At 46.6% G+C, this 27,887-nt stretch overlaps 2 protein-coding genes across 2 annotated transcripts in view; one reads left to right on the plus strand and one right to left on the minus strand.

Annotated features, from left to right (window-relative positions):
- Positions 1-180: 180 nt before the first annotated feature.
- On the plus strand, positions 181-25,215 carry Tm6sf1 (transmembrane 6 superfamily member 1). The gene is made up of 10 exons (XM_021166344.1): positions 181-719; positions 4,269-4,372; positions 6,285-6,382; positions 9,763-9,866; positions 11,833-11,915; positions 12,479-12,600; positions 14,921-15,025; positions 16,859-16,951; positions 17,109-17,228; positions 24,375-25,215. Exons 1-10 carry the CDS (start codon positions 628-630, stop codon positions 24,564-24,566), a joined length of 1,113 nt encoding a protein of 370 aa, XP_021022003.1. The 5' UTR covers positions 181-627; the 3' UTR covers positions 24,567-25,215.
- Positions 24,994-27,887, minus strand: part of Hdgfl3 (HDGF like 3) — a 48,365-nt gene continuing 45,471 nt past the window's right edge. The window contains exon 6 of the mRNA XM_021166349.1: positions 24,994-27,222. Within this exon, the coding sequence (XP_021022008.1) occupies positions 27,217-27,222 (6 nt within the window). The 3' untranslated portion in view covers positions 24,994-27,216. The remainder of the gene's footprint in view (positions 27,223-27,887) is intronic.

The raw sequence follows: 27,887 nt of genomic DNA on the forward strand, positions 1-27,887 counted from the left end.
TCGGTAACTTGATCAAGGTCAAGGGCCGTTGAGTGAGCAATCAAGGTGGAAAACAAATATTTCCACTTGGCACTGGAACATTGGTTGCGGACGTTGATGGCAGCTGTGTGTAGGGAGGGGGTGCGGAGGGGTGGGGAGGCACAGTGTTGTTCCCAAGGTTCCAGGAGCATCTGTCCCCACAGGTCTCTGAGCCGATCTCGCGGGCCTGCAGACTCTGACACCCTCAGATCTGGCTCCACCCTCTGCTGGCCCTTGGCTCAGCCCAGCTCCGTTCCAGCTCGAGGATGCCCAGCTCCCATCTGTGACCCGCGTCCTTCGCCGGGTCCCTCCTTTCCCCATTAAAGCAAGCGTCCTGGGGCGCTTGTCTTCTCGCGGTGGCTGCTGAGCCCTTGCGTTTGTTAGCAGGAGCCGGGTGGGGACGCCTCTGGGGATTGTACAGCGGCCCTAGAGCACCCGGGTGGTGCCTTTCTCTGTGCGCGCCGGGCAGCTACGGGCGACGGGGACGCGCAGAGGAGACGCGGCCGGGGGCCGCCTGGAAGGGCAGCGGCGAGGGGCGCGGAGCCGCCGGAAGCTGGGGCGGGGGCCCCTGGCGCGATGCGGTGAAAGAAGAGCGACCCGGAGGTAGCAATGAGTGCCTCTGCGGCCACGGGGGTTTTTGTGCTGTCCCTCTCAGCCATCCCGGTCACCTACATCTTCAACCACCTGGCGGCCCAGCACGAGTGAGTGAGCGCGCGCGGGGTAGACAAGCGCCCGCAACTTTTCCGCGGGCTTGGGACCGCGGCTTTGGGACTGGGTAGCGTCCAGAAACGCCACGCCCGCAGCATGAGGGAGGCACCAGGGTCACCCGGCCCTAGGTCCTCAACTGGGCTAGGGCAGTTCAAGGTCTGAGAGCTCGGCGCCTGCTCTTTGCCAGTACTGGGTGGGTAGCTGATAATTACCAAGGTCAATACCGAAATGCCCCTGCCTCCGAGGCTCTCAGACACTAGAGGGATGCAGAGCAACACGGAAGGCACGAACCGCCTTATTTGAAAGGAACGCTTTCCATGTATGGACTTTCACATACTTACCATTTTTTTTAATTTTAGAAACTGTTGTGAGCGGCTAACAGAAATAACTATGGCTTTCTGAGCCTGGCTTTGCTACTAACAGGGTGATCTGGCTTTAGTGTTCTGGTCTGTCTTTGCACCTCAAGGATCTTGTGGGAACTTTGTGCAAGGGCTCTGTGAAAGGGATAGAGGTTCGATGCTGGCCAGGAGCAAAGGTTCAGTGATCAGTTTAATGCTAAGGAAACGGGTGGAACCGAAGAATTCTGTAAGGGCTCTGGGTCCCAGTCTTGGCTTTCAGTTCTCTAAAGGGATCACTGACTGACGAGCCCCCATGGGCAGCGGAAGGCCTGGGTGGTCACTGGAAAGGCGCCAGCGGTGGCTCTGCTGGAGTTGATTGTGGGCTGCTGGAGGAGGAAGTAACTGGCCGACTGTGTTTTTCATAGCAGTTGGTGCTAAGGAAATTGCATCAATCTATACCCTGCAGCCTGCGCCAGACCGCCAGACTGCTAGCGGAGTGAGCACGCAGTCAGTGGTTCTCTCTCACTGCTGCGGTCACCTCATCCAGACGGCATGAGTGAGCACTGCGACGCTCCCTTAGGCATAGCCTGCCCCTGTGCTTGGCCTTTGGTGCATCTCCTGAAGCAGCAGCTCTGAGCAGTCAGATGTTTTGTGCCTGTCAACAGAGCATAGGGACCTAGGCTCCTAAAGTAATACCATTCATTGTACACTTCTGTGCTTGGAGCCCTTGCTGAACAGGCCAGGGATGTCTGAGGAGCCATGCATTAAAACAGACACTATCAGATATATAGGGTAGCATGCAATGAAGACAACAGAGCAGGGCATAGGGAAGGGGGTGAGCGTGGTAGGGGAAGGAAGTGGATGTGACGGACAGGCATTTGCAGGAAGAGCAATTTAGGAAGGGCTGCTACTGCTGCTGCTGCTGCTGGTGGTGAGGATTTGATGACATATTACTGTGTATTACTTACTGATCAGTGCTGAGTCCTGGAGTGGACTCGTTCCAGCCACACACACACACACACCCATCTTCCTGCACGGTTGTACCTGCAGGCTAAATGCCAGCAGCCCATAACACCTCCCTTATAGCACTTCACTTTCTCCTTCCTACAGTCTCCTTTCTTGGTAAGTCTCAGAGCTACTCTAGTGTCCGTGTCCTCCTCTGAGCTCTCTGGTGCTGGCTTACTCTGACACAGCCAATGGCAAAGGCTCCCTCCTGCTTGAGCCCCTTCACATCTCTGAGCCTCCGGCTCCCCCACTCCCACCCCCAGCGTTGACTGTCGTAGATCTTTAGCACCTGCTCCACCTTCTTGCCTCCTTCTTCCTTCCTCCCCATTGCTGATTGCTGAAGACACGCTTAGCTTGACAGCCCCTAGTAAATGAAACGGTCACTTCTTCATTTCTGCATCCTCCCACTGAATCAGGGACTTCTGCTTTGAGCCCCCTCAGCCTCATGACTCACTTTTCCCACAGAGTTCCTTCCTGTGGTCAGAGCTCACCTTCCCAGGCTGCAGCCTGTCTTGATACTGCTCTGCCCAGTCCAGTGCCTTGTGTGTAGCAGGCATTCAGTTACACTTGACTTTCTTAACTTGGGCTTCTGGTTCCCCAGGGTCTTTTATGAAACTCTGAGAAACAGCATGATCAGATAAGTTGAAGGGTCAGGAAAGGGTTTAGGGGGGCGGGTCTCACAGTGCACCCACCTATGTTCAGTAATGGTGAGATCTGGGGACAGAACCTTGCAGGTGTTCTCGGGTATATGTGAGCTAGGTAAGGAAGGGGGAGGGCTAACCTGGTGTTTGTTGGGAGAACAGCCTAGGAAGGGCTGTTTGGCAGTCCAGAGGATTCACCAAAGAGCCCCAGTAGCTTTTCCCACCATTCAAGGATAACAACCATGGCCTTCAAAGCTCTGCTTGCCCATCACCTGCAATCCCACTTAGACCTCTTTCTGTCTGTCTTGGGCATGTGTTGTTTTCCCTAGAGGGTCTCCAAGAACAGACCTGGGAGGAAGAAATGACCTACTGCCCCAGTTTCTCTTCATTTGTCTTCCTCCCTCAGAGATAGGGAGCATGAGAGGACAGCTTGAACTAATTCATGCTGCCTGCCATATCCCATCAGTGCCCAGCCCCGTGAGCAGGCTAGCTGTGAGCTCAGTCTTTGGTGTCCAGGGAGAGCCCTGTCTCCTGACCAGTACCCGCCTCTGGGCTCATCCTTCACACCTTGTCACATGGCTCACCCAACTGCTCCTCTCCTCCCTGGATGGATATCTTAGAGCAGCATCACGCTTGTGACCCATGACAGGTTCTCCTTCCTCTGCTTTGGACCCTTGTGAGAAGTCTGGAGAAGGCACTGCTGTGAGGCATCAGAAACCTCTATTTTTAGCTCTCCCAGAGACCCAGCCTCCTTCTCATGATATTAGAGAACTAACTCATCCTACATCCTAAGGCTCTTTCACCTACCACCCCTCCACCCACTCTCCACGTAAATGGGTACATTTACCTGCCCATCATCTCCCCTTCCATTCTGTTCATCCCCCCTTTCTTCCTCGTTCCCAGAGGCATGGGATGAGGTTATCTGGAGATCTCAGAGTGCAGGCCATGGTGTGGAGACCTACCGGCTAAGGATCAGAGCTTGTAGCGTCTCTGAGTGGCAGTGGAGGGAGAGTGGGTGGTATACACCAGGGTGACAGGGAGAACCAGGCAGGTATTTACAAGATAAGTCTCTCCATGTAGACAGAGACCTCTCTTGTTCATCTGGAATCTCTCTGAGGTCAGTAAAGGTACCTGACACATGGGGAAGCACAGCTCTCTCCCTGGAGGGCATGCGCAATCATAAGGAACTCAGTGTGAGGGTTTATGGCTGGCCCAGGGGAGGTGGCAGACCCGGTGCTTAGGCTCATTAGCTTCCAGGGAGATGGGTTAGAGAAACAGGAGGGCAGAGGCAGCTAGGCCGCTGCCATATTAGGGATGAGGGAGGATGAGGAAGAAACAGGTGCACAGGGTGGGTGGGAAGGAGAAACTAATGAGCTGGGTTTCTGGTCCTGAGAGTCACGGGGTCGAGACCCAGATCAGCGGGCTGCGGATAAAACGAACTGACTTTTCAATGCGGTTGAGGCTGGATTCCAGGAGCCTTCTACAGCCACAGCCAGGAAATTCCAGGCGCCATTGTTTATTGTGATTGCTGACCGCCTCCCTGCTCTGGTCCTCACAGTTCCTGGACCATTGTTGGGGTTGCTGCCCTCATCCTGCTCCTGGTGGCCCTTTTGGCTCGGGTCCTTGTCAGAAGAAAACCACCGAGGGACCCTCTGTTCTACGGTAGGTAGGCTTCCTCGGAGGGGAAGGGTTTGTATCCACTCTGTGGCAGGAAGCCGGGCACTGGGTCTGAATACCTTCTGGGCTGTGACTGCTCTGAGCCCACAGAAAGCGGAAGTGGAGGGCTGTTCCGGAGAAGGCTCTTCCCTCTCAGCTCCCCTTCTAGGCGGTGGTGTCTTCTTTCTAAATAGAGTTCTGCTGGAGAGTGACTGGCAGGGCCAGGCGGGCCTCCTCCCTGCACTCTGTTGAGCCCCCAGCAAGCTCTTACCTCAGCCTCCTGGCTGGGCTTTCTGCCTTCAACTGGCAGCTGGCATGTGGCATTGAATTTAGTGTACGGTGTCTCAGTCCACACCCGCGGTTCCCACCCTTCCAAATGCTGAGACCCTTAAATACTCGTGTGGTGACCCCCAACCATAAAATTATTTGTTGCTTCTTCATAGCTGTATTTTGCTATTGTTATGAATCATAATGCAAGTATCTGTGTTTTCCAATGGTCCTAAGTGAGCCACAAAGGGTTGCAACTCACAGGTTTCTCCCTGTTTGAACACACACAAAGCTGACCCTTAGAGAAACCATATACCTCTCATGTCTAGCTGCACCTCTCTATGTCAGCACGGGTCCTTATCCCTGTCCCACCCCTAAACCCTACAGGCCCAGACCAGTCCCCCTCTGCTGTCTATCCTTCTTCTCTCCCTCCCCCAGAGAGCCCACACTTAACCTACTGATGCAGTCCCCCGTCCTTGAGGCAGAGCAACCACTCTTGTGTCCTCAGTTCTGTTAGAGCCTGGAGGACCCTTTGACCTTGAGGTCAAGCCTTGGACAATGTTCCTCATCTACTAGGAGGCTTTGTCGCTGTCACCTCTAAGACAGTATCTACCCCTCCATGGCTCAGCAGCTGCTAATGGGTTTTCCAGGAGACACGCTGGCTACTCACCTGGGAGTCAGCAGGAAGTAGCCATGGGCCTGCCTCAGTGGAGTCTGGTGAAACACTCTCAGGGATGCCTCACTTCTGATGGCTTCCCACCATTGTAGCTGTCCCACGATTTTTGCTTTTCTATAGCTTTCCAGTTCACCAACTGGGTTTTCTACAGCCCCTTCCACGGGCTCAGACATCAGTTCATTATAACCTGGAAATGCAGTTTTCTTTCTAGACTCAGAGGCCCTGAGTGGGCTCCCCAGCTGTTAAAAAGCTCTGGTCCGCAGCTGGTGGGCGCTCATAGTCTTAGTTAGGGATCTTACACAACTGGCTGGATTCCTCAGACACCGCAGCTCGTCTCCTGCATCTCCAGCCATACCATCTCATGTGCATTTTAATCCCAGCACACGGGAGGCAGAGGCAGGCGGATTTCTGAGTTCGAGGCCAGCCTGGTCTACAAAGTGAGTTCTAGAACAGCCAGGGCTATACAGAGAAACCCTGTCTCAAAGAAACAAAATCAAAAAACAAAAACAAAAACCTCACTGCCTTTCTTCTGAAAGCGGTTGGCTGTCACATATCAGCCACCTGTCACGAGGACCTCCAGGAGGGACATACTCTTAATAGTCCTGCATCCCACACTGGGATGACCCATCTTTTCTAGACTACCGAGGGCCTCTTTGACTGCCTGGTCACAGGCACAGCTCCTGCTGCCCAAGTGGGATGTGGGTTTCACTCGAAGCTAATGAGCATAGTGGGGTCGCCTGGCAAACTCTTCTGGGACACCGTGATTGTCTCCCTGACATGAGTTCCCTCAGCGAGAGCCTCGGATAGGTATGCAGAGGTCCAGGACAACGGGTAAATGCTCAGCCAGTGTGAAGCAGACACAGCCTGCTTCTCTGTGTAGATGACGCCCACAGAATCCTCTGGAACACCTGGTGGATGCCCCGTCCTGGTTGTCTCCTACGGCACGCATTTTCAGCTCTCCTTCCTTTGCTCTAGTGTATGCGGTGTTTGGATTTACCAGCGTGGTGAACCTTATCATAGGCTTGGAGCAAGATGGCATCATTGATGGATTCATGACGCACTACTTGAGAGAGGTACGCTGGCTGCTCAAGGGTCGCTCAATGAGTGGGTGGCTCAAATGCAGGCTGCTGTTGGAGTGTTTCCTCAGTCACCAAGCAGGCAGATGGAAAGCCAGCCACAGAAAACAGAGGCCCGGGAGACCACTCTCCCTTCACAGCGCCTTCACTCCAGAACCATGGTGTGAGCTAGCGTTTCCCTTTAAGTGAAGAACTCCTCATGGATTTAGTATTTGGGTTTCTGTTACTGGGTTGTAATCTCAGGGGGTCCCTAACCAGCTTACCCGTAATCAGGATACCTCTCTCTGTTTGCCCTGCACTGCCTCTGGCTAGCTCTATGCCCTCGTTGTAATCTCAGCATTTGGGAAGCTAAGGCAGGAGGATTGCTGCAAGTCTGAGGGCAGTCTGACAACATGGGGAGTTCTAGGCCAGTGTGGACTACAGTGTGAGACCCTGTATCAAAAGTAATGATAATAATAATAATATCAAGGTACTTACTTAAGCGTTTGGAAGTCCCTACCAACCAAATCATAGCACTCGAGGAAACTTGTCTTGTTTTCTAATTTAGAGTGGGCTGAATCCAGTCCCAGAGTGGCCAAGTGACTTGCTTAAGGTCATATGGAGAGAAAGGCACAGAGATGAAAAGTGTTGTCTATTATCTTTCTGTGCTTCAAATGATGGGGAGTTTATATGTCTCCCCAGGAGTGTGTGAGAGGAGAGTTTGAACCAGGGAAGAAGGCAAGTTTGTGGGCATGGAGCCATGCCATGAGGTGGGACATCCCTAAGGTGGCTTCTGCAAGGCCAACGAGGGCATAGAGCTAGCCAGAGGCAGTGCAGGGCAAACAGAGAGAGGACTGAGTTTCAGGGATTGGGATTTGGGGGTCGAGTTGGGGTGGTGAGTGATGGAGAGGACCGCTGGGGAGGACCTCCTGGTTCCTGCTTTGAGGTTTATTAGAATGCTGGAATTACTATGCTGGAGGCTTGAGGAGCCAAGTTCTGTGGAGAGTCGTTGAATCGAACCTTGTCTCCTGCCTTTAAAGTTCACTGTCCGGGGCTGGAGAGATGGCTCAGTGGTTAGAGCACTGACCTCTTCCAGAGTTCCTGAGTTCAATTCCCAGCAACCACATGGTGGTTCACAACCATCTGTAATGGGATCTGATGCCCTCTTCAGGTGTGTCTGAAGATAGCGACAGTGTGCTCACATATATAAAAATGAAGACATCTTTAAAAAAAAAAAAGAGTTCACTGTTCAATATGAAGGGAGGACAACCTTGCCCTGGGTGTGATGGCAGAGACACACTCTCTATGACAAAGGCACACTCTCCACACAGATGGATGGGCTCTGGGACTGGCCAGGGGGGCCTCTTTGAATTGCTGTTGTTTCCACAGAATTTCTGAATGGCCATGGGAGAGGACCACACACACACACACACACACACACACACACACACACACACACGTCTGCATGGTGAAAGGAAGGGAAAGGCCTCCCTTCTATGGCAAAGGGAAAGCTTGGGCTAAGGTCTGGAGAGCAGGCCCAGTGTCTAGGGCCTTCCTAGGGGGGCTAGGAATGTTTGCAGAGTGATGCAGAGTTCGTCTGGGAATGTGTGGAGTTTTGAGTGCTTGAAGGACATCTACCAGTGCCTCAGATGGCGGGTCTGGGCGGGTCTGGACCTTTAAAAAATGGAGATTCAGGAGCTACCCAAATATAGTTGAAACTAAGAAGAGAATTGCTCACACTGGCAGTGATGAAGAGATGCTCAAACTCTGGAGACTGGTCAGAAGGGGAGGAGCTTTGGAAATGGACCATAGTCGGCAGACAGAGGCAGAAGGGAAGCCCAGAGAGGGGCCAATGGGTCCAGAGGAGGGGTCTTTAGGAGGGAGGCTTCTGTTCAGGGGCAAGATATCTACCTGGTGAGGTTGACAAGAAACGGGGCAAATAGGTACAAGAAAGGAAACTGGGGTGCAACAGTGGTAAGACCTGAGGACCGAGTAGAAGAGATGGGGCTTTGACCCACAGGCTTGTGGGCCCGCAATGGGAGTGTGGGAAGTGGGGAGAGGTGATGCCCATTTGGAAATGTAGCCGTGGTTCTATGCGTGATTCTGAAGGCCTACTGTGATGAAGAGGGAAGATCGCCTGAGCTGACAGCACAGACATCACATTGGTGAGATTTGTCCAAAGTCTGCACAGCAGAGCTTGGAGCTGCCTGAGCCCTGTGTGGAGAGGCCAGGAAGGGATTGGCTGAAGGGAGAGGCAGTTGGAGCTTGGTTGAAGGAGTTCAGGTGAGTTTGAAGGGCCCACGGGGGTCCGTCAAGCTCTCGGAGGAGGCCAGTGCTGGCTCGCAGAGTTGAGTGTGTAGGTAGGAATGACTGGAGCCATGAAATAAGTTGGAATTTGGCAGTCAGAATGCCAAGGTGAGAGAAAAGGGCAGCCAGGCTTTGGGGCTAGAGTTTGGGTGTGGCTTCCTCCCCCATTGTGATTGAATTTGATTTGACTTTAGGCAAAAGGCTGCTTTCCTTACCCCAGGGGAACCACAGCTTTTCAGAGAATGCCTGCTTGGATGTTTGGCACAGTTTGGCTGCTCAGACCTTTCCTAGTTAGAGAAAGGACTGCAGGTATATTAGGGATACATTAGAAGCAATCTTGGGAGGGTACTAACCTGGGAGAAGGAAGAGAGAAAACACCATCGGAGAACCCAAGTCCCGTGAGGGGACCCGGAAACATGACTACCTGGGGGAGGGAAGCATACATAGTTCATCATATAATCTTGTGTTCATGAGACAAAAAATATCTCAGAAATGTGGTTCAGTGTTAGCTATGTGACCTCAGGCAAGTCTTAAAAGCCTTTGAAACATGTTTCCTCCTCTCAGGACAGTCAGTCCTGACCAACCCACAAGCCTGTTTCGGAAGGCTAAATAACGGGTAGGTAGGAAGCTGAGCTCAGGGCTGCCTGTGTGTACCCACGGAATTGGGCCCAAGCAGCTCCTCACTTACTGCCCAGCCCACAAGAGCAGCATGAGTGGTTACGGCCAGCAGGTGGCACCAGTGAGCAAGGCCTTCCTGGGCTGCCCCTCTGTGCGAAGGCCAAGCACCTGCAGGCTCAGGTTTGGCCTTGCTCCAGCTGGCTGGGATTGCCCACACAGCCATCTGATGCCTTTGTGTTGTTGTACAAACCTTTGCTGAGCCATCAGATGCCAATCTGTCAGGGATTCTCTTGTCTGGCGCCATGGCAGACCCTGGTTTTGGCAGCCCCAGGGTAAAGACATATTTTCACAGTCCTACCAACTGCATGGAGGCTGTTTCATCTCAGCGAACGAACAGCATTTAGCTCTGTTGTTTTATTTGCAATGTAAAGATCCGAGTCTTCCTTCACATGTCTTTTTAATGCTTTCCTTAGGGTGAACCGTATCTGAACACGGCCTATGGGCACATGATCTGCTACTGGGATGGCTCTGTTCATTACCTGATGTACCTGGTGATGGTGGCCGCCATAGCCTGGGAGTAAGTTAGCTCTCCTGGCTGTGCTATCCTTTGCAACTCATAAGGGGTATGTAAGGACAGTGCATGCACAGAGGCGAATACGCGAGGGCACGCCAGGGCGAGAATGGATGAGCTGAACAAAGCTGTATTTCCCTGAATCACTGGTTTTTTTTTTTTTTTTTTTTTTTTTTTTGGGTTTTTTTTTTTTTTTTTTTTTTTTTTTTGTGGCAGCTCAGGCAGAATCTCTCTTGGTGTGGTGGCTCACACTTATATCCCAGCACTCAGGAGGCAGAGGCAGGCAGATCTGTGAGTTCAAGGCCAGCCTGGTCTACAGAGTGAGTTCCAGGCTAGGGCTACACAGTGAGACCCTGTCTCAACAAATGAACGAACACACAACAACAACAAAACTCGTGTGTGTGTGTGTGTGTGTGTTTGCTATGATAGGCATGTGGAGGTTAATTTACACAAGGCTGGGGTCTCTCCTTGCACCCTGGAGACCTAACTTAGGTTGGCAGCTCGGCAGCAGATGCCTTTACCCACTGAGCCACCTTGTTGGTTCACCATCTTATAGTTAGAGGTAGGGTCTCTCGCTGAGGTAGGAGCTCGCCATTTTGGCTAGGTTGGCTGGCCAGCAAGCCCCTGGGGTCTTCCTTGTCTCTGCCCTCCCCCTGGTGCACACCACCAATCTCGGCTTTTCATTTGGGTGCTAGGGATCTGAACTCGGGTTCACAAGGAGCCAAAGTCAAACACGTTGTACTTCCATGGTTCTTCTGATCTCAGGTCAGGTGTGGCCCCAGGGCTTGGGAAATTGCACACCGACTTGGGTTACCCCTCAAATCTTTGTGGCTGGCCCCTCTGGGAGCATGACTGTGTTATTAAAGAAATGAGGGAAGATTTTGTGACAGTTGCTGTTTTGGGGTACCAGTACCCCTTGCTGTGACAAGCTAGCTGTATCTCACAGCACATGGGCTCTTTGGGGGAACTCCTGCAGCAGAATTCCTTGCATCACACGAACTGCAAAAGTAACCGCAGCTTTGGCTGGATTCTCACTCTCTGTCCACTATGGCTTCCATGGCTTCTTTTGGGCCCAGGAGGCAGGCTTTGCCTATGGACTCTTTCCAAACAGCCCGAGCTTCCCCAGCCTCCGTGTGGCCTGAGGTTAGAGAAGGTCTTTCAATTCTGTCCCTGGGAGGCTGCAGTGTGCCCCATGAGCTGACCCCCACTTCCTGTGTCATGCTTCACCTTGGTCTTGTCTGTCTTCCTGTGGCATTCTGAGACTAGTCATTGGCCTGGCTCCATTAGGGGCTGCAGCAGAGCAGAAAATGCACAGTGCTCACCACCCTGTCCCCTCCTTTTGGATTCCTCTCAGCCTCTGGTGTGGTGTTGTTTCTGGGTTATCAGTTGAAGGGACATCTGGCCATCACTGAGATTAGAGCAGCCCCTATAGAACACAGGGACATCCCACTATCCTCACCTCTGGGGCTTTACCCCAAACTCGGTTGCCACAGAAAGTCCACTTTATACCCCAGCACTCAGGTGTGAGGGCAGGCACCTGGAGCCCCAGTGCTGGGTGCAGTGAGGAGAAAAGAGGATCGGGGATTGCTGTCCGGCCACTTAGCTGAATTGGCCAGAGCTCCAGGCTCAGTGAGAAACCCTGTCTCAAAAAATAAGGTGGCGAGTGATTGAGAAGAGAACCTGACAGAGCCTTCTGGTCTCTACACACACATGGAGAGGCCTACACATACATGTGCACACACACACACTACATGGTTTTGTGAATGAGTGCACAAAGCTACAAAGGACACAAAGGCGGCTCTGTACTGTGTCACTTCTCAAAGTGATGCTTGATCGTCAGGGTTTCTTGGGCTTATCATTTGATTTGGTGAGTTTCTAGTCTTGTGCCTCCATAGCTAGAATGAAAGATAAATTTAGGATCATCCTTGGAGTGTTAAGACAAGTGCACTGTATCAAAAATGTCTTGTTGTAGGGAAAACTACAGAACCATTGGCCTATACTGGGTTGGATCCATTATAATGAGCATCGTGGTTTTTGTGCCTGGAAACATCGTAGGTAAGAACCCTGCTCTAACGGTCACTTTGTTGTCAGCGTCTGTCTGCTTTTCGATAACGGGTTTTTAGAGGAGTTGTTTTTAAAAACATTGTAATAGAATAATTCCAATATTTTGAAAACAATTTGGCAAAGTTGTTCCTATCCCCCTCGGTGCTCTGGCCTGTTAGGAAGTGCTTCCTGGCCACTTTCAGACGCGTGCGTGCACTGAGCTTAGCTGAACAACTGGCACTGGTGCACGGAGAGTGCTTACAGCGCTGAGTATCGAGCTTACCCCTCACACACTCCGAGAGCTCATGCTAAATGCACTGGGACAGTAAGAGTCTTCCAGGCTGAAGTAAGAGATGGCATAGGATGTGCAAAGCCTTAGGACATATGTGCTATACATGTTTTTTAATGTATCTGGGGCATCACTCTTACAAACATCTCATGACTTTTCTTACCTAATACAAATATTGCCTGGTTCATAGTGAAATTGTGTAATTTGGGATGGAAGGTTGTATGCAGTATGTAATGCAGTGAACACACATTTATTTGACTGTCTTTTCCTCTTTCTTTTGAAATAGGAAAGTATGGGACACGGATTTGCCCTGCATTTTTCTTAAGCATACCATATACGTGTCTTCCGGTCTGGGCTGGCTTCAGAATCTATAATCAACCACCAGAAAACTATAATTATCCCTCAAAGGTGATTTTATTACATTTAGATTTATCCAGTGTGAAGATTTCAGTGCTGGCGTGTGAACTCAGGCTAGCTCTCCAGCAGCTGGTATGTCTTACTTGTTCTCAACCTCACAGGGCGCACTCACATCTCCTGGGAGGAGAGGCGCATCTGGGGCTGTACTGATGGCCTGGCATTTGCTTCCATCTTCTGTAACATGGCCGACAGTCTGCTTCTGCAGACTGGACGGCCCGAGCCCATCCAGGCCACACACTTCTGGGGACTTCCTTTGCAGGGAATTGCCTCCGTTCCTGTTACCCTCCTGTGTTGGTGTGACAGGTGAAGTTCAGAGCATGTGACAGGTGAAGTTCAGAGCATGTGACAGGTGAAGTTCAGAGCATGTGCTTTCCTTGTGGCTGAGCACCTGATACATTCTTAAGTAATATCATTTACTGCTGAGGGTTCAAGGTGATCCACATGGCCATAGGATCTGTTCCCCGGGGACGCTGGCCCCTGGACAGGGGTTGCAGGAGCACACCTGAGGCCCCTCCCTTCCATTCACTGCTGAGACGGTCTGGGCGAAGTAAGGCTAGCCCTCCAGGGTTGGTTAAACCTAGTGATTTCTTTCTAACTTTCTCTTCCGTTTATACACGAGATCCTTGGGTAAGGTCCTTTTAGATCTGCACTACTAGTTAGAGTACAATTACTGACCTTACAAAGCCATTTTAGCTTTAAATGTATTATTTTTGAGGCAGGGTCTCACTATGTAGCTGGCCTTAAACTCTGTGTAAACCAGGCTGGCCTCAAGATCACAGAGATCTACCTGTCTCTGTCTCTTGAGTTCTGGCTTTAAAAGTGTGCACCACCACACCCGGCCCAAGTTATTTTTACAAAAAGAAATCATTAAATGCCAGCACTCGGGAGGCAGAGGCAGGCAGATCTCTGAGCTCGAGGCCAGCCTGGTCTACAAAGTGAGTTCCAGGACAGCCAGGGCTACATAGAGAAACCCTGTCTCAAAAAACCAAAAGAAAAAAAAAATGCTGTTTTAGGAGAGTGTTGGGGATAAAGTCATGGCCACCTGTGTGCTGAACCGGTTTCCATCTCGCTCCATGTACATTCTAACTTACACAGTTAGTTTGTAAATATTTAGATACTGCTATTCTAACTTACACAGTTAGTTTGTAAATATTTAGATACCGCTGAGTAAACTCAGGCCAACAGCAGCTACACTCATCTGTCTCTGAGGAGCGAGTGGGTGTTAAAGGGAAAAGTAAACAGAAACCCTGTGGCCCTGGCTCCATGGCCCTGAGGGGTCTCCTCATCAGGTTGTGAACACTGTCTGCATAACAAGAGACACAGAGCCATTCCAGTTGTTAGTTCAATGCTAAAGCACAGCTGATAAGAACTAAAAACTCAGAGCAAACAAAGCCAACTCAGAAGCACTCTGCAAAGGAGTTTAACCAGGCTTCCAGCCCAGCCCCATCAGGGCCTTTCCTGAGACAGTCGTGGTGCAGACACCACAGAGATGTCTTTGCCAGCCTGTTCTCCATCACAGGAAGCATCCCGGTAAAAACTGCCCAGTATCTTGCAGTGGGAGGACAAGTGGCTTCCTTAAGGTGTTCTCAGTTTTTAATCATGGGGGTGGGGGGAGGGGGGGGATGTGCTCACAGGCAGTTATTCAGTGAATGCAAAACTGTTTGTATTCTAAGTCCTGGTTTTCAAAAAGGTTACATGTGAGTATATGTATATACATATAAATGTATAGGAACGTATGAGACAGGCATGGTGGCACACATGACATCTAATCTTAGCAATTGGGAGGTGGAGACAGGATGATCATGAATTTGAGGCTGACCTGAGCTACCCAGGGAGTCTATCTCAGCTACATAATTGAGATCCTGTCTTAAAAAAAAAAACCCAAAAAACAAAAACAAAACCAACCAATCAACCAACCAAACCTGACCATCAACCCACCAGCTGACCAGCCAACCAAAGAGCACCACAGATGAGGGGGACTGTGCGCAGTGTGGCAGCTTATGGTTTACTGTCTAAAACTTCATTTTTCAAATGAACATAGCTAACCTTTAAAATCATAAAATCATGTAGTTTCAAGAAAAAAAAAATATGGACTAAAGCTGGAAGGGCCCCACATCACCTGGCTCAGCACCTCCATCCCCAGAGGAAGGGATGCGCGGGACGAGGAGACTCTCATGCCGTTCAGTGCCAGTGGGCTATGATGTGAACTGTGCATCTTCTAGACTCAGTATTCATATCCTGGCATGCAGTGTTTCAGACTTGTCTCTGGCTTTGGGACAAGTTTGTTCTCTGGTGGCAAACTCTATTTCAGGTTCTTCAAGAAGCCCAAGCAAAGACCCTGCTGAGAAGACCGTTTGACTTAGTGTTGGCTGTGTGTCTTTTCTTGGCAACTGGATTTTGCCTGTTCAGAGGCTTGGTAAGCATGATGTCAAGCAACAATATACTATTCCAAACAGGAAAAAAACCTCTCTCTTCCCCTCTCTCTGTCTCTCTTGTCTCTCTGTCTCTGCCTCTGTGTGTGTAAAATCAAACTGACAAACTTCTGCTCCTGCCACAGTCTGGAGCTCTGCACTCCTTCCTGCTTGCCCTCAGGGCCCCCCTGCCCCACCTGATTCCACGCAGGAAATGTCTCATCCTGGGCTATCTCATCTGTCTTCCTTTGGGCCCTCAGGTCAAGCTCTGTCTAGAAGTATTTTAGTCACCTGACAAATTAGTATTAGAATCTTATTCTTTTGTTTCCTCTTTTTATCTCTTTCCGATGTAAAGGCGACCATCCTGGGTCAGAGTGATCCCCTAAGACCTCAATTCACCTGTGGTCCAGAGTGTCCACGTGCTCTCAAGAGTGGGGCCCCTGATCCTCACCTGTGCAGGGTCACTGCTAAGGGTATTGCTGACGTAGGCTCAGGTTTGGAGTCTGATAACATGAAGGCCTCACGAGCTTTTTGGTTTTGTTTTCTTTTTCTCTTTGCCCTTTATCATTTTTGCACATAGTAAGTACTCAATACAATTGTTGTGGTCTTAATTCATTAGTGATTATTCACTCTGACCCAGCTTTATAACTTATTCTTAGAAGAAATATTTACTATCTCAGAATTATTTGCTATTCATATTCAGCTTCAACAGTTACCAATTAGTCTAAACTCACTGGTGTTGGCACAAGTTGAGAACAAGCCATAGAACCTTTTTGCCAAGTTCAAACCTAAGAGACATCCTTCCATGCCCTTTTCCTCTTGCCCCTGAGAGAGATGTGTTCTTGCATACTGGGTGGGGCTTTTGCAGATGAGAATTTGGGCAGAGGCCCAAATCCACTGCCAGCATGTAATCTACATTGTTATCGAGGTGGAAAATTTCATGTACAGCCAAGGATATGAAGAATGGTGCCTGAGGGAGAAGTGTCTCAGGAATGTGCCAAAGACTTTTCTGTGGCCTGGTGTTCAGTGCCAGGACTGAATCTGCTCTCTGCCCTTTTACAAAGTGGGCAGAGGGGGGCTTCACACAAGGACCCAGCTTTCTTTTCTTTTCTTTTTAAATAGATTTATTTATTTATTTTTATGTATATGAGTACACTGTAGCTGTACAGATGGTTTTGAGCCTTCATGTGGTTGTTGGGAATTGTATTTAGGACCTCTGCTCTCTCCAGCCCAAAGATTTATTTATTATTATACATAAGTACACTGTAGCTGTCTTCAGACTCACCAGAAGAGGGCATCAGATCTCATTACAGATGGTTGTGAGCCACCACCATGTGGTTGCTGAGATTTGAACTCAGGACCTTCAGAAAAGCAGTCACTACTCTTACCCGCTGAGCCATCTCGCCAGACCAGGACCCAGCTTTCAAAGCAATCCTTACTGCCTCCAGGGGCCATATGCTCTTTGAGGCACTGGAGAGAGGTGGATACTATCTTTGAATCTTGCAAAGCATAGAACAGTTTTGTACAGAATCCTTCTTTTTCTTCCTGTCGAGGCTTGTTGGCCGCCCCAGCCGCCATGCTTTAGCTCACTACACCTAGGTGCAGAAGCTGTGACTATCCATCTCAAAGCCCTTCTCCACTGTTAACCTAGGCTTAGTCATTTAGAGAGGTCTGAACATTTCTTGCATATTTCTCTTTTCCCTTTACTGGTGAGCCTATAAAGACACATGATTTATGTTGAAAACCGAAGCAGCTTATGACTAAAGCTGGCACACGGCCTTATCAGCAAACTGAAGAACCAGACAAGACTATTTATAATGAGCTCACTTTGTCCTTAGATTGCTTTGGATTGCCCAGCTGAGCTCTGCCGACTCTACACGCAGTTTCAAGAGCCCTACCTAAAGGACCCTGCTGCTTATCCTAAGATTCAGGTCAAGTAGTTATAATTTGTCTAAAGTTAATTCTCTTATTTTAAATGGGAATAGGAATTAGCATTTTTATCTTGGAAAATATTTCATGTTTTTGCTTTTTGTGAAGGTCAAGCTGTTAATTTGTCTTTTCTTCCTTTTTTTTTTTTTTTTAACACAGATGCTGGCATACATGTTCTATTCCATCCCTTACTTTGTGATTGCACTTTATGGCTTAGTGGTCCCTGGATGCTCATGGATGCCTGATATAACGCTGGTCCATGCTGGAGGTCTAGCTCAGGTACTAAGACTATTCCCTGGGGGGAAAGTTCTTTAGTTCTCTAGCTTTTATTGGGTTTATGTAACCCATTTCTGCTTGGTGTCTGAGTAAGAAATTGCCTTCTAGTGTGTTGGAAGGCATTTCTGCTACACACACACACACACACACACACACACACACACACACTTACTTTAAATCTAATGATACCACCTTGTAGATGTGGTTAGATGGTGAAATTAAGGGTTTTCTGGAGTCACAAGAGTACCAAGCAGCACTGCTGTGTAATAGAATTGTTTCCCAAACTATGGACATAATGATTACTGATGAGTTCAGAGCTGTAACTCTTAAGCTGTCTACTCTAGCTAAATGATGAGTCCAGAGCTCTCCTACACAACGCTCAGCAGAACCAAGAAGGCTGGTTCTGTTTCTGCAAAGCTGAGCCTTCCTGGTCCCTCACCCTGGCACCTGACAAGTTCCTGCCTGACAGCAGGTGTTTAATGAAAGAAACTCTGACCTGGAAATGAGATTGGGGTCCACCCAGAAGCAAAGCACAGTTAATTAAACACTCATGGTACAGTAACCATGATGGCAGAAAGATCCCAGAGTTCATAGGGTTGAAAAACAGAGTACTCATGGGGTCAGTGGATTAAATACTTCCTAGGGTACTTAATTAGAATATTCATAGAAAAAAATAGATAATGCTTGCAGAAGAAACACCACTTTGCTCTCCTTGGTCAGTCTCTGAATACCTTATCCTCAAGGCCTTGGCTTGGGCTTTAATTTCATCATCTTCAAGGCCTTACAGCTTATAACTGTAAGCTGGTGACAGTCTCTTCAGCCTTGAGTGCTAACTCCTAAATTTAACTCCCAATTTAATAATCTCATTTGGATGTCTTACTAGCTCACCAGATTTTTTTTTTTGATGTATTTTGAGAAACTTCTGGTGTCTTTGTAATGGAAGAGTTTTTAAGCACAGCTGCAAATCAAGTATCAATCTAGACAAGAAAACATATTTTTCTGTTTGATGCAGAGTCTTGCTTTGTAGCCCAGACTAGCCTTAAACTCACGATTTGCAATCTCCTACCTTGTCCAGGGAGCATGGCAAATGCAGAGACTCAAATAGGACTCTCCGTCTCACCATTTCTCCTGTTGTCCATTGTCTTTGTAAATAGCCTGAGCTTGCATTGGCCAACTCAAGCCAAAACCTGGAATCTTCTAAATTCATTTCATGTATATGGTGTTTTGCCTGCATGTCTATCTATGCACCATTTGTGGACCTGTGGAAGCTAGAACAGGAACCTTCTCACCTGGACCTGGAGTTCCAGATGGCAGTGAGTCACCATGTGGGTGCTGGGAATTGAATTCCAGTCCTCTTAAGAACAGCCAGTTCTCTTAAACATTGAGCCCTCTCTCCAGAACCTGGAATACTTCTTTCTACAGCCCTTCTTCCCCTCACCCGCTACGTATAAGCCAATCTCAGGTCAAGTCTGTTGTTTCCAGTGTGAGCCTGTTGCCACTATGCTAGTCCGAGCGTCTAACCTCCTGTTTTGTTTTACTTGCCTGTGTGAGGGTAGGCTACATGCTCTGTGGTAGTAACGAAGTAAACATGTGTTTACTAGGGCCAGTGGAGTCAGCTCATGCAAAGATCACAGGAAAGTTTTCATGGGCCAGATTTTGCAATTTAGCTGCAGGGAAGGCTGGCAAATGTGATCTTAGTTCTCTGAAGCAATGGTATAACTAATGGACGGAACATCTGTGTTCTTATTTAAATGAATTCCCCTTCAAAGATGAGGTACAGCATCACCAAATGACATGTAAGGCTAAATTCTTCTGTTCAGTTCTAAACCTCATATCCACGGTATCATCTCCTCCTTCCCCTGCAAGCAATAAGGTGAGGCAGTGCCCAACAGCACAAAGTAAGCCCTGTGTGTGGTATCAGGGAGCAGAACCACTGTAGGGCAAGCATAGTGGTGGGAGGCAGCAGTTTTTGAGTGCTGAATGGGACTTCACTAAGTTGAACTGCTTCAGGAAACAACAGATGGATAGCATTTAGGTATGGAAGCAGGTGGTCGGGGCAGACTTAGCTGTAGCTTTTGTCTCCTTGGCTTGGTTCCCCTTTTCATTTGTACCCTCTAGGGCAAAGGAGGCACACTTACCTCACTCTCTCCAGCCAGTCCAACAGCTAACTATGCTTTGATTCAGGTGGACATCCTCTACATGCCACTGCCACCACCCAAGATAGGATTCTGAGTGTCCTCAGCTAAGGTGGCAAAGGACAGGTATGCAGCCTGGTCAGTCTCAGGGGATAACTCGAGAACTAGACATAAGAACTGAAACGCACATGTGCAGTTATGTGGAAGAATCACATGGCCAAGACAGGAGGTTTAGGAAGGCCTAACCTAGAGGCAAATAGGTTTAGAGCCTACAGCAAGACTAACCGTTCTGTGGACGAGGCTTAGTCTGCAAGTGGGTCGCTGTGACTCCAAACAGGTGGCCCTGGGAAGGGCAGCATGGGCTGTAGGCCTGGCAGAGGTAGTAGCTCAGCCAGACTTAAAGCTTTTCAGCAGATCTTTTGGGCTTATCTATCATAGTCCAGTTTGACAAGATAGACTGAAGTCACTCTTGCTGTTGAGTACAGATCCAGGACATCTCCCAACAGATCTCCCAACAGATCAACCCACATGGCATGGTGCAGAGATTGTATGTTCAACATCCTCCTAGTTTGGGCTTTAATATCTACTTATTGTGTTCAGCTTCTGTAAAAGTTAGAAATGATGCTACAACAAAGCAATGCACATACTGAAGCGTACTTAGGAAATGCCCCACCTGTTATGAGGGTATACTTGTGGCAGAAAGGATCTCTGTAACCTTGACCAGCATCCCCTAGTTTCTAAAACTGTTGCCTAATTCAGACACTTCACACACGTGTGCTCCTACTGACACCCTCAGACCTTTCTGTTTGGTCCCCAGCACCACCAGCGTCCAGGCTGGTCGTGTGACCTTCCGGCTCCAGCCTCCTGTGCAGGAATCACAAACACAAACCACCATGTTAACTCCTAAGGCACTACAATTGAATAAGAAAAATTCCCAATATTTTCTTATTTAGGTCACTGGAAGACACACTGGGTGATTATTGGTTATTGGGTCTTTGATTTCAGACTGTGTTAGGAACCTCTCAAGTCTGTTCTCTTCAGAAAATATAAGCTTAGTCAACATTTTAAAATAAAAACCAGGCCAAATTCCACTGGGGACTTATAATAAAATCTCTTTTCATACACAGCTTGCTATAGGACTAAAGTTGTAAGACTAAGGAGAGATATGGCAGAGCTTACCAACTCGCTTACCAGTGCTTCCTCTCGCCTGGCGCAGCCAGCTCTTAGGGATGTGCAGAACTAACCAACTTAAGAGATGTATGTTGAGGCCTGTGATTGTAATCAGTACTGAACAAAACTTTTTACACTTTTCTTATTTCCAAAAGGACAGTACAACTGTGTATACTGCATGTACACTGTTTGGCTCTATGAGTCATTTAATGTAACACGTGCACAAAGATGTACAGAAGACACAAACATGTTTTATAAAAAGGGACTTGAGGCTCCAAAGATTTTGACATATATGGGATTTCCCAAGGTCCCGGAACCAATCCTCCTTGGATCCCAAAGGCTGACTGACTGCACACTGTTAGAATCTAAGTTAATATAATTAACAGCAGGAGCTGATCAAGTTCCTCGTTGTTTCTAGGTAATTCAGTAAATTCAGCTAAAGCAACGTCTGTTACTTTCTCTTCCGTCAAGCTGCTGAGGATTAAATAGGGTTCTAAGTCCAGAGCCAATGACAGTGCCTGACATGTAAAAGCCATGCGACTCCTATTTATAATTACTATTAATACAGATTCCCAGAAAGAACTGAGAGAAGAATGCTTTCTCACTGAGATAAATTTTTTTACAATTTAAGCGAAGTGTATCCCACATATACTGACCTAAAAAAACCTAGACAAAAGCTTAGGGGCAGGTTCCCGGTGGGCATTCAGTAAGCCCATGCTGACTGGGGCCAGCTGAGTCTGGTGACATCCCTTCCCATGCACTGTCCACCCCACCCCCACCCGCTATGCTGGGATCCACAGGTACATCTGTGGACAGTCTAGTTGAAAAGAGTTGATCTTCCTTGAGTTAAGCTTTGTAACATTTTTCCTTCAGGGAAACCTTTTAGGAAGCCCCCAGGTTACCAATCTCCCCTCTGCTTGGGTGCTTCATTACCAAGCTCCTTTAGTGGTGACATTTTGACCTTGGGTTTTACTTTCTTACATGCTTCTCCTTTGATAGAGGAGTTAAAAGGTCAGACAGGTATCTAACTGAGCTTTGTGAGCCTAACCCTTCCCTGCTGGGGTGGACCTTTCACCTGGCTTGTGGTGGAGCTATGACCCAATCGTGCCAGAACCGCCAACCCCATGCTGTGGGGCATCTGCTTGCAGTGCATGAAGTCCAGCAGAGGGCTACAGGGTTTGCCCTCTTAACATCCACCTGGACATGTAAGGCTCACTTCGTTTTGGAGCCAGGATTGTGACTGGGGGGTGGGGGGTGGGGGGGTGGGAAAGATAATATGGGGGGGTCATCCTTTCCTAATTTTCTCTATAAACACAGGAAAGGGAGCTATTACAATTTAGCTTTTGCTTACTTTCATTACTATGTTCTAAACATCCAATCGGACCCAAACAAAACAAACAAACAACCCAAAAGCCAAAAACAAGTATCTCTTATTTCTACTAGGTAGAAAACTTAGAATTGAGTCAAAGGGAAATGACTAGATGTGTCAGCCACATCACTGAGTTTTATAGTTATCATAATTGAGATGTGGAATTTAGCAGCACACAGTACCTTCCTCCCTCAACTCCAGCAGGGTTCCCAGCAGAGTTCTAGGCCCTGCAGGGAAGCAGGTGTGGTGGGTATTGCGGTTCAGTAAGCGTGGGAAAGGAACCCCGAGCAGCTGCCATCAGAGGAAGCTGCAGGTGTGGGCCCACTCAGCTGCCACAAACACACCCGTGGCAGCGCCAGGAGCGGCACACAACTGGTTTCACGTTTCTTTTCTCATGGGCACACACCTTTTGGTAAAGAATGTTATGATCTTCACCCCTTATTAATAATTCTGAGTGTAATGTCCTCCTCCTCCTCCTACTGCTATAGCAAAAATGCTTTCAAGATTCTTTTTGTATTCTGACAGTCACAAGGCCATTGTTGTTGAATGTTTATTGAACTCTAGCAACGTGATAGGTGCCACACAAAACATTAGACACAGTATCTGCCCAGTGGGCGTACAATCTAATCTAAGGACGCATCATTTTTTGAATGTTGTCATGAGCTTCCTGTTCACGAGAATGAGGTATTAACTGCACTGTTCAGTGCAGAGGAGGGTCCACACAATCACTGACCTTTCATGCAGGTTTACCTATGTAGGCACACCCAGCTGCTCATGTTACTTATTCTTGGGAATTGTGGGTAGTATTTTTCTGTCATTTTATGGTGAGCACAATAATCTATAAGGATAGAATCACTAAACCCACAAATATGACAAAACCAGGCTTCAAAACTGGCCTCTAGTCCAGAAGAAAATTGTTGTATGTTCAGAAAGACAGCTAAAGCAGGACCCAGAGAACAAGTGTCAGGAGCCAAGGCTTCTGCCAGAGTCCCCAGACTGTCCACAGCAGTGTCTCCTCTGGGCAGCTTCCAAAGTGCCCTTTATTCTCAAGGTCTTTGTCTGTGTAGCCCTGAGATGCAATCATTTGCTGGGCCTTTGGCTATGTGCCCTAGGGAGTTGTCTGCGGGCAGAACCTTCTCAGTGCCCGAGGAGGCTCACAGTGTGGGTAAGCCACTTGTTGGTCCTTGTCAACACACATCAGGAATTTAATTTTTATTTCCAGAGTAGTAAAAACATATTAGAAGTATCCGGAATATATCAGTAATTTATAAATTGTAGCCCATTAAAATATCTGCCATTTATACAAATTCCTAAACATGCTCTTTTCTTTGCCAAGGTCACATCAAATGGCAAGTAGCACTTTTATCTGTTAGCACTTAGGTCTCTCAATTGATCATATAGAAGGTAACTCTACATTAAGAACACACTCTCTAGTGATTCACTGTTACTTCTGTCTCTTTAGATTGCAGGATCCTTTATCATCTCACTCTGATCATAGTATACTGATAATCTGCCATTTAAATACATTTAAATCTTTAGTCTTTATTTCTGTGTATCTTGAATTTCAGGCAAACATAAAAGTGCAGACTTGGGGTTTGCATTTTATAATAACAAGTTTTCTGAGAAAAATACTCTGTTGGTTTTTAATTCTGCTATGGCCTGTATTACTTTTCTAATAGTTTTTCTCTGTGCTTATGAAAAGTACAAAACACAAATGAGCCAAGCAAAATTCAACTGGCACATTCTGAATAGTTTATAAACTATTCCATATAAACAGAGGGAGCCCTTGCTGTTCTGTTCTGAAACTTCAAACATGCTGACCAGTCACAATTCTAAGTAGATTTCAGTCTGATTTGGAAAGGCTGCCTGTGTATATATTTGCCATTTTATAATCATATTGCTATCCACAGCCAAGCTATTAACAAGCTTACCTTACAAACAACCATAGTGCTATTAAGTTACATAAAACCAAACACATGAATGAATAAGCAGTACATGTGATGGGCTCTGAGCGTTGGTCTGAGACCCTCAGTGCTTCTCTCTAAAGTAGCTCCTTATACTAATTACAGCTTAAATGTTAAAACTCAACTTCATTTGTAATTCAAACCCAATTTGTGAGACCTTGCTAAGTGTCTATATCGTGTTCCTAAGATTCAAATTAGAAAAAGGGGGTTTGTTGTTGTTGTTGTTGAATTGAACCAGTACTATTTGTTATTTGGCACTGGGTAGGTTAAAACCACACAACTGGAATGATAAAATCACACTTTAAGAAGGATACATTATTTGAATACTTATATCAAGAACCACCTTAAATTTAGTGAAAGATTATATATTAAGACTGGATTACCTAGAGGTATTTTGCCTTTAAAACAGGTTTTGAGGGCACATGGTCTGAATGAGACACTCAGAATTCATATTAATCCAAGTGAACAGAGCTCATCCTTACTGCTTTTTGTTTTGTTTTAATATAAACAGGCTCAGTTTTCTCACATTGGTGCGTCCCTTCATGCTAGAACTGCTTATGTCTACAGAGTCCCCGAAGAAGCGAAAATCTTTTTTCTAGCACTAAACATAGCATATGGAGTTCTTCCTCAGCTCTTGGCCTACCGTTGTACCTACAATCCCGAGTTCTTCCTAAGAACTAAGGCAGATGAGAAGTTGGAATAAACATACCTCATGTTCTCTCTGACCTGTTAATGGGACTGGCGCTCTCCTATATCCCCTCCATACAGGAATATTCACAAGAACACACTTGCTCTGCAGCATACATGTGAGTGAAACTAATGGTAGTGTATGGGTATATTCTCAGTTTGAAAGAAAATTAAAGTTGAGAAACAGCTTGTTTAAGGAAATATATCAACATTTGTCTGTGAATGTGACCATTGATCTTAGCATTGTTTGCACATAGTATGTGTGAAAATTACAACTCTAGTGCCTACAAAAAGCATAAAGATGAAACTATTCAGAAGTAATTAACCATACTCACTATGCATAAGAAATAATTCAAAATAGCAATTGATGGTTGGAGAAATGGCTTCATATGAAGTGTATGAGTTGTTGACAATCTTATTATAAATGCCAGATCATCACAATATTTTTAAATTGATTCAAGTGTTTTCACAAGGAAAGCATATTATTTATTGCCGTTTTAAAAATTGCTGTCAAAACTTCTATTGTGAATTTGAATAGCTAAGATGACACAAATCAACTTTATTAGTTGCCTTAATGAACACTTGTTTTATTGGTGGTTGGCTGATAATATTTCTCTTGTGTTTCTGTGTATACCTTCAATAAAATTATTTTTGGTGTTTATGAAGATAAACTTTATTAATTTTGAAGCATTTTATATATACATTTTCATGACAAATTTGAATTTTTTATTTAAGAAATCTGTGCCAGGTAGTGGTAGCACATGCCTTTAATCCTTGCACTTGGGATTCAGAGACAGGCTGATCTTTTGAGTTCCAGGCTAGCCTGGTCTACAAAGTGAGTTCCAGGATAATCAGGGCTACACAGAGAAACCCTGCCTCAAACAAAAAAAATTTGGTTATATGTTCCAATTTAAAATGCTATCTACATTCTCCATATGTTTTGCATGATAATGAAGAGATCTTTTGACAAATTTCATTATTTTAAACTAAAATATTTAAAATTAAAAAGTACCTTTTAAAGAAAAAACCATGACTTAACAGCCTGTCTCTTAATGAATTTTCCATATGTGGAACTGTGTGAGTACAACAGGGACCGCTGATTGCTAAACGGCAGGAGCAAGCCTGAAGGACAGTGGTGTCCTGGAGGGAGGGGTGAGTAGACAGGTGCATCCAGAGCCCCGCATCACCTCCATCGTCACAACGACACTGGGCTCTTAGGTCTTCTTCTATTTCCTCTTCACCTTCATTAGTTCTTCAACACAGTAAGAACACCAAAAGCAAACTGGATGCCCGGAAGGCTGTGTGTGAATGCAGGGTCCCCTGAGCTGGGCTGTGGCAGACGTGCAGACAGCCCCTGCTGCTGCAGCTCATGCTGCTGCTCCCTCCTGTCCCCCCACGGCTTTCACTTAACCTAACATCCAGAATACTTAAAAAGAAACATGATAGAAAAAATAAAAATTTCACCTGCACTTAATTCTAATGTCAATTTGCTGTCAATCTTTGCTATAATACAAGAAACACATTAATACTTCACATTACACATATGAAGCCAAATAACACTAACTCAGCTGTTTATAACCTCAAACCTTACTCCCAGTACACATTCCAATAAATTTATTCTGTAAAAACAATACATTTTTTTGTTTTTGATTTTTTTTTACAGTAAACTTTTCAGCTACAAACCTCAAACATACACAAAAGATCTTCCAAGGACAAGCATAGCAGGGTTGATGAAACCCAAACTGACTAATGTGTTCTCACAGTATAAGCTGGCATAAAAATAAATAAGACTCTATTATCACAAGAGCGACAATAATGCACACGTAATAATGGTTGGCGGATAAACATTAACTACTCTAATTCTAGTTCTAAAAGAAAAGTCTATTTTAAACTCTGTATTCAAGAGTCGATGCTTTGTTTCCCACAGTGCTCCTGCTGAGCTCAGCTTTCAGTGTAAAGTGACCATCTTGAGGGATTGGCTCAAATCATATTGGCTTTGAGAAAAAAAATAAATCCTTGCTTTATTTTGGTATGACACAAAAAGACTCACTAAGTTCACATATAAACTCAGTTTGTGGACACAGGAACATGAGTTTTGAGAAGTATTAAGTTTCAACTAGCTATTTCTAATACAGAATAGGTATTGTACATATGGTTAAACTTTACACATGGCCTTAAAACTGAAAGATGACTCTAACTTCATCTCCAATACACCAACAGTATGTATCTAGGAGTTGGTTCTTGGGTTCTGCTATAAAGAAAATCCCATCCTGAAGTATTATGTTGAGCAGTCACCTAACAATACGAATTACTATTTAGCTGAGTATCTGGTGATGGGAGAGAGGCAGGAAGCTGATGACTTGGACTGCCTTGGAAAAGGAGCCTAGACACAGAGAAGTCTGCAAAATCTTCATCATTCTTAGTGATTAAGGGCAACTTCATGCAACCAAATAACATAAAATAAAGTCAATAACCTTAAAAAGGTTAAAATGTCTCTTTTTCCTTCAACAGAACAGAGAGGAATGTGACTAATGCACACACATACTGGGGCTCTGTCAATGACAACAAAGACTGTTGGTTCATATCAAATCCAAATCCAAGAATTAGACAATCAAACAGTTAACCTTCTTGTGGTGTCTCTCAATATGCAGCATTCATTACGGTAGTTAGGTCTGTAAAAAAAAAAAGCAAATAAAACAAGCCTTAGATGAGCTAGGACACTACCGAGGGAAGCTCATCACCCCGTGGGCACCGGGTTCTTGTCCTCTGCAGTCTGAGTCAGCATCACAGCAGCAGTACTTAGCGAAACAGCGTCAGACTCTTTGCTTTCTATCAACTAAACACTGACACGCTACCTTAGTATCCTGTCCAAAACCAGACAAACCCTAGGGGGAACCTCTGTTTCCTCTCCAGTGGAGGAAGCTAGGGCAGTGGCACATGCCGTACCACTCAAGGAGGCAAGTACTGCTGGTGCCCACCACACTCCTAAGAGAGGTGGTCTGTCTGACCGGGGTGAGCAGTGTAAGCTGAAGCCCATCTGGGTGCACGCAGACTGTCCTTCACAATACTTGCAACTTTAGTTACTTGGGGCACACATGGTGCAGCAAAGTACAGACCTTAACAACCTCAGTATGTCTAGTCTCTGACTTTGCACTTTTGAAGAAAAAGTAAAAGAAAACAAAAAAACAAATGAAACAAAAACCATCCAGATTTTCTTTAAAACTTATATGGCATGCATGTGACAAAGATAAAATATTCCTGCTTTGTAAAATAATTAAATTCTTAATTTTTATATTTTATCCTTTTTAATATGTGTGTCTATTTGTCTGTGTGTGTA

Source organism: Mus caroli, chromosome 7 (genome assembly GCF_900094665.2).
Source record: "Mus caroli chromosome 7, CAROLI_EIJ_v1.1, whole genome shotgun sequence".
Taxonomy (NCBI): Eukaryota; Metazoa; Chordata; class Mammalia; order Rodentia; family Muridae; genus Mus; species Mus caroli.

Coding starts and splice junctions, on each gene's coding strand:
- Tm6sf1 (XM_021166344.1), top strand. CDS start 628: ATGAGTGCCTCTGCGGCCACGGGGGTTTTTGTGCTGTCCCTCTCAGCC. Junction 4,373..6,284: donor GAGGGACCCTCTGTTCTACG/GTAGGTAGGCTT, acceptor CCTTTGCTCTAG/TGTATGCGGTGTTTGGATTT. Junction 15,026..16,858: donor TTTGCCTGTTCAGAGGCTTG/GTAAGCATGATG, acceptor CTTTGTCCTTAG/ATTGCTTTGGATTGCCCAGC.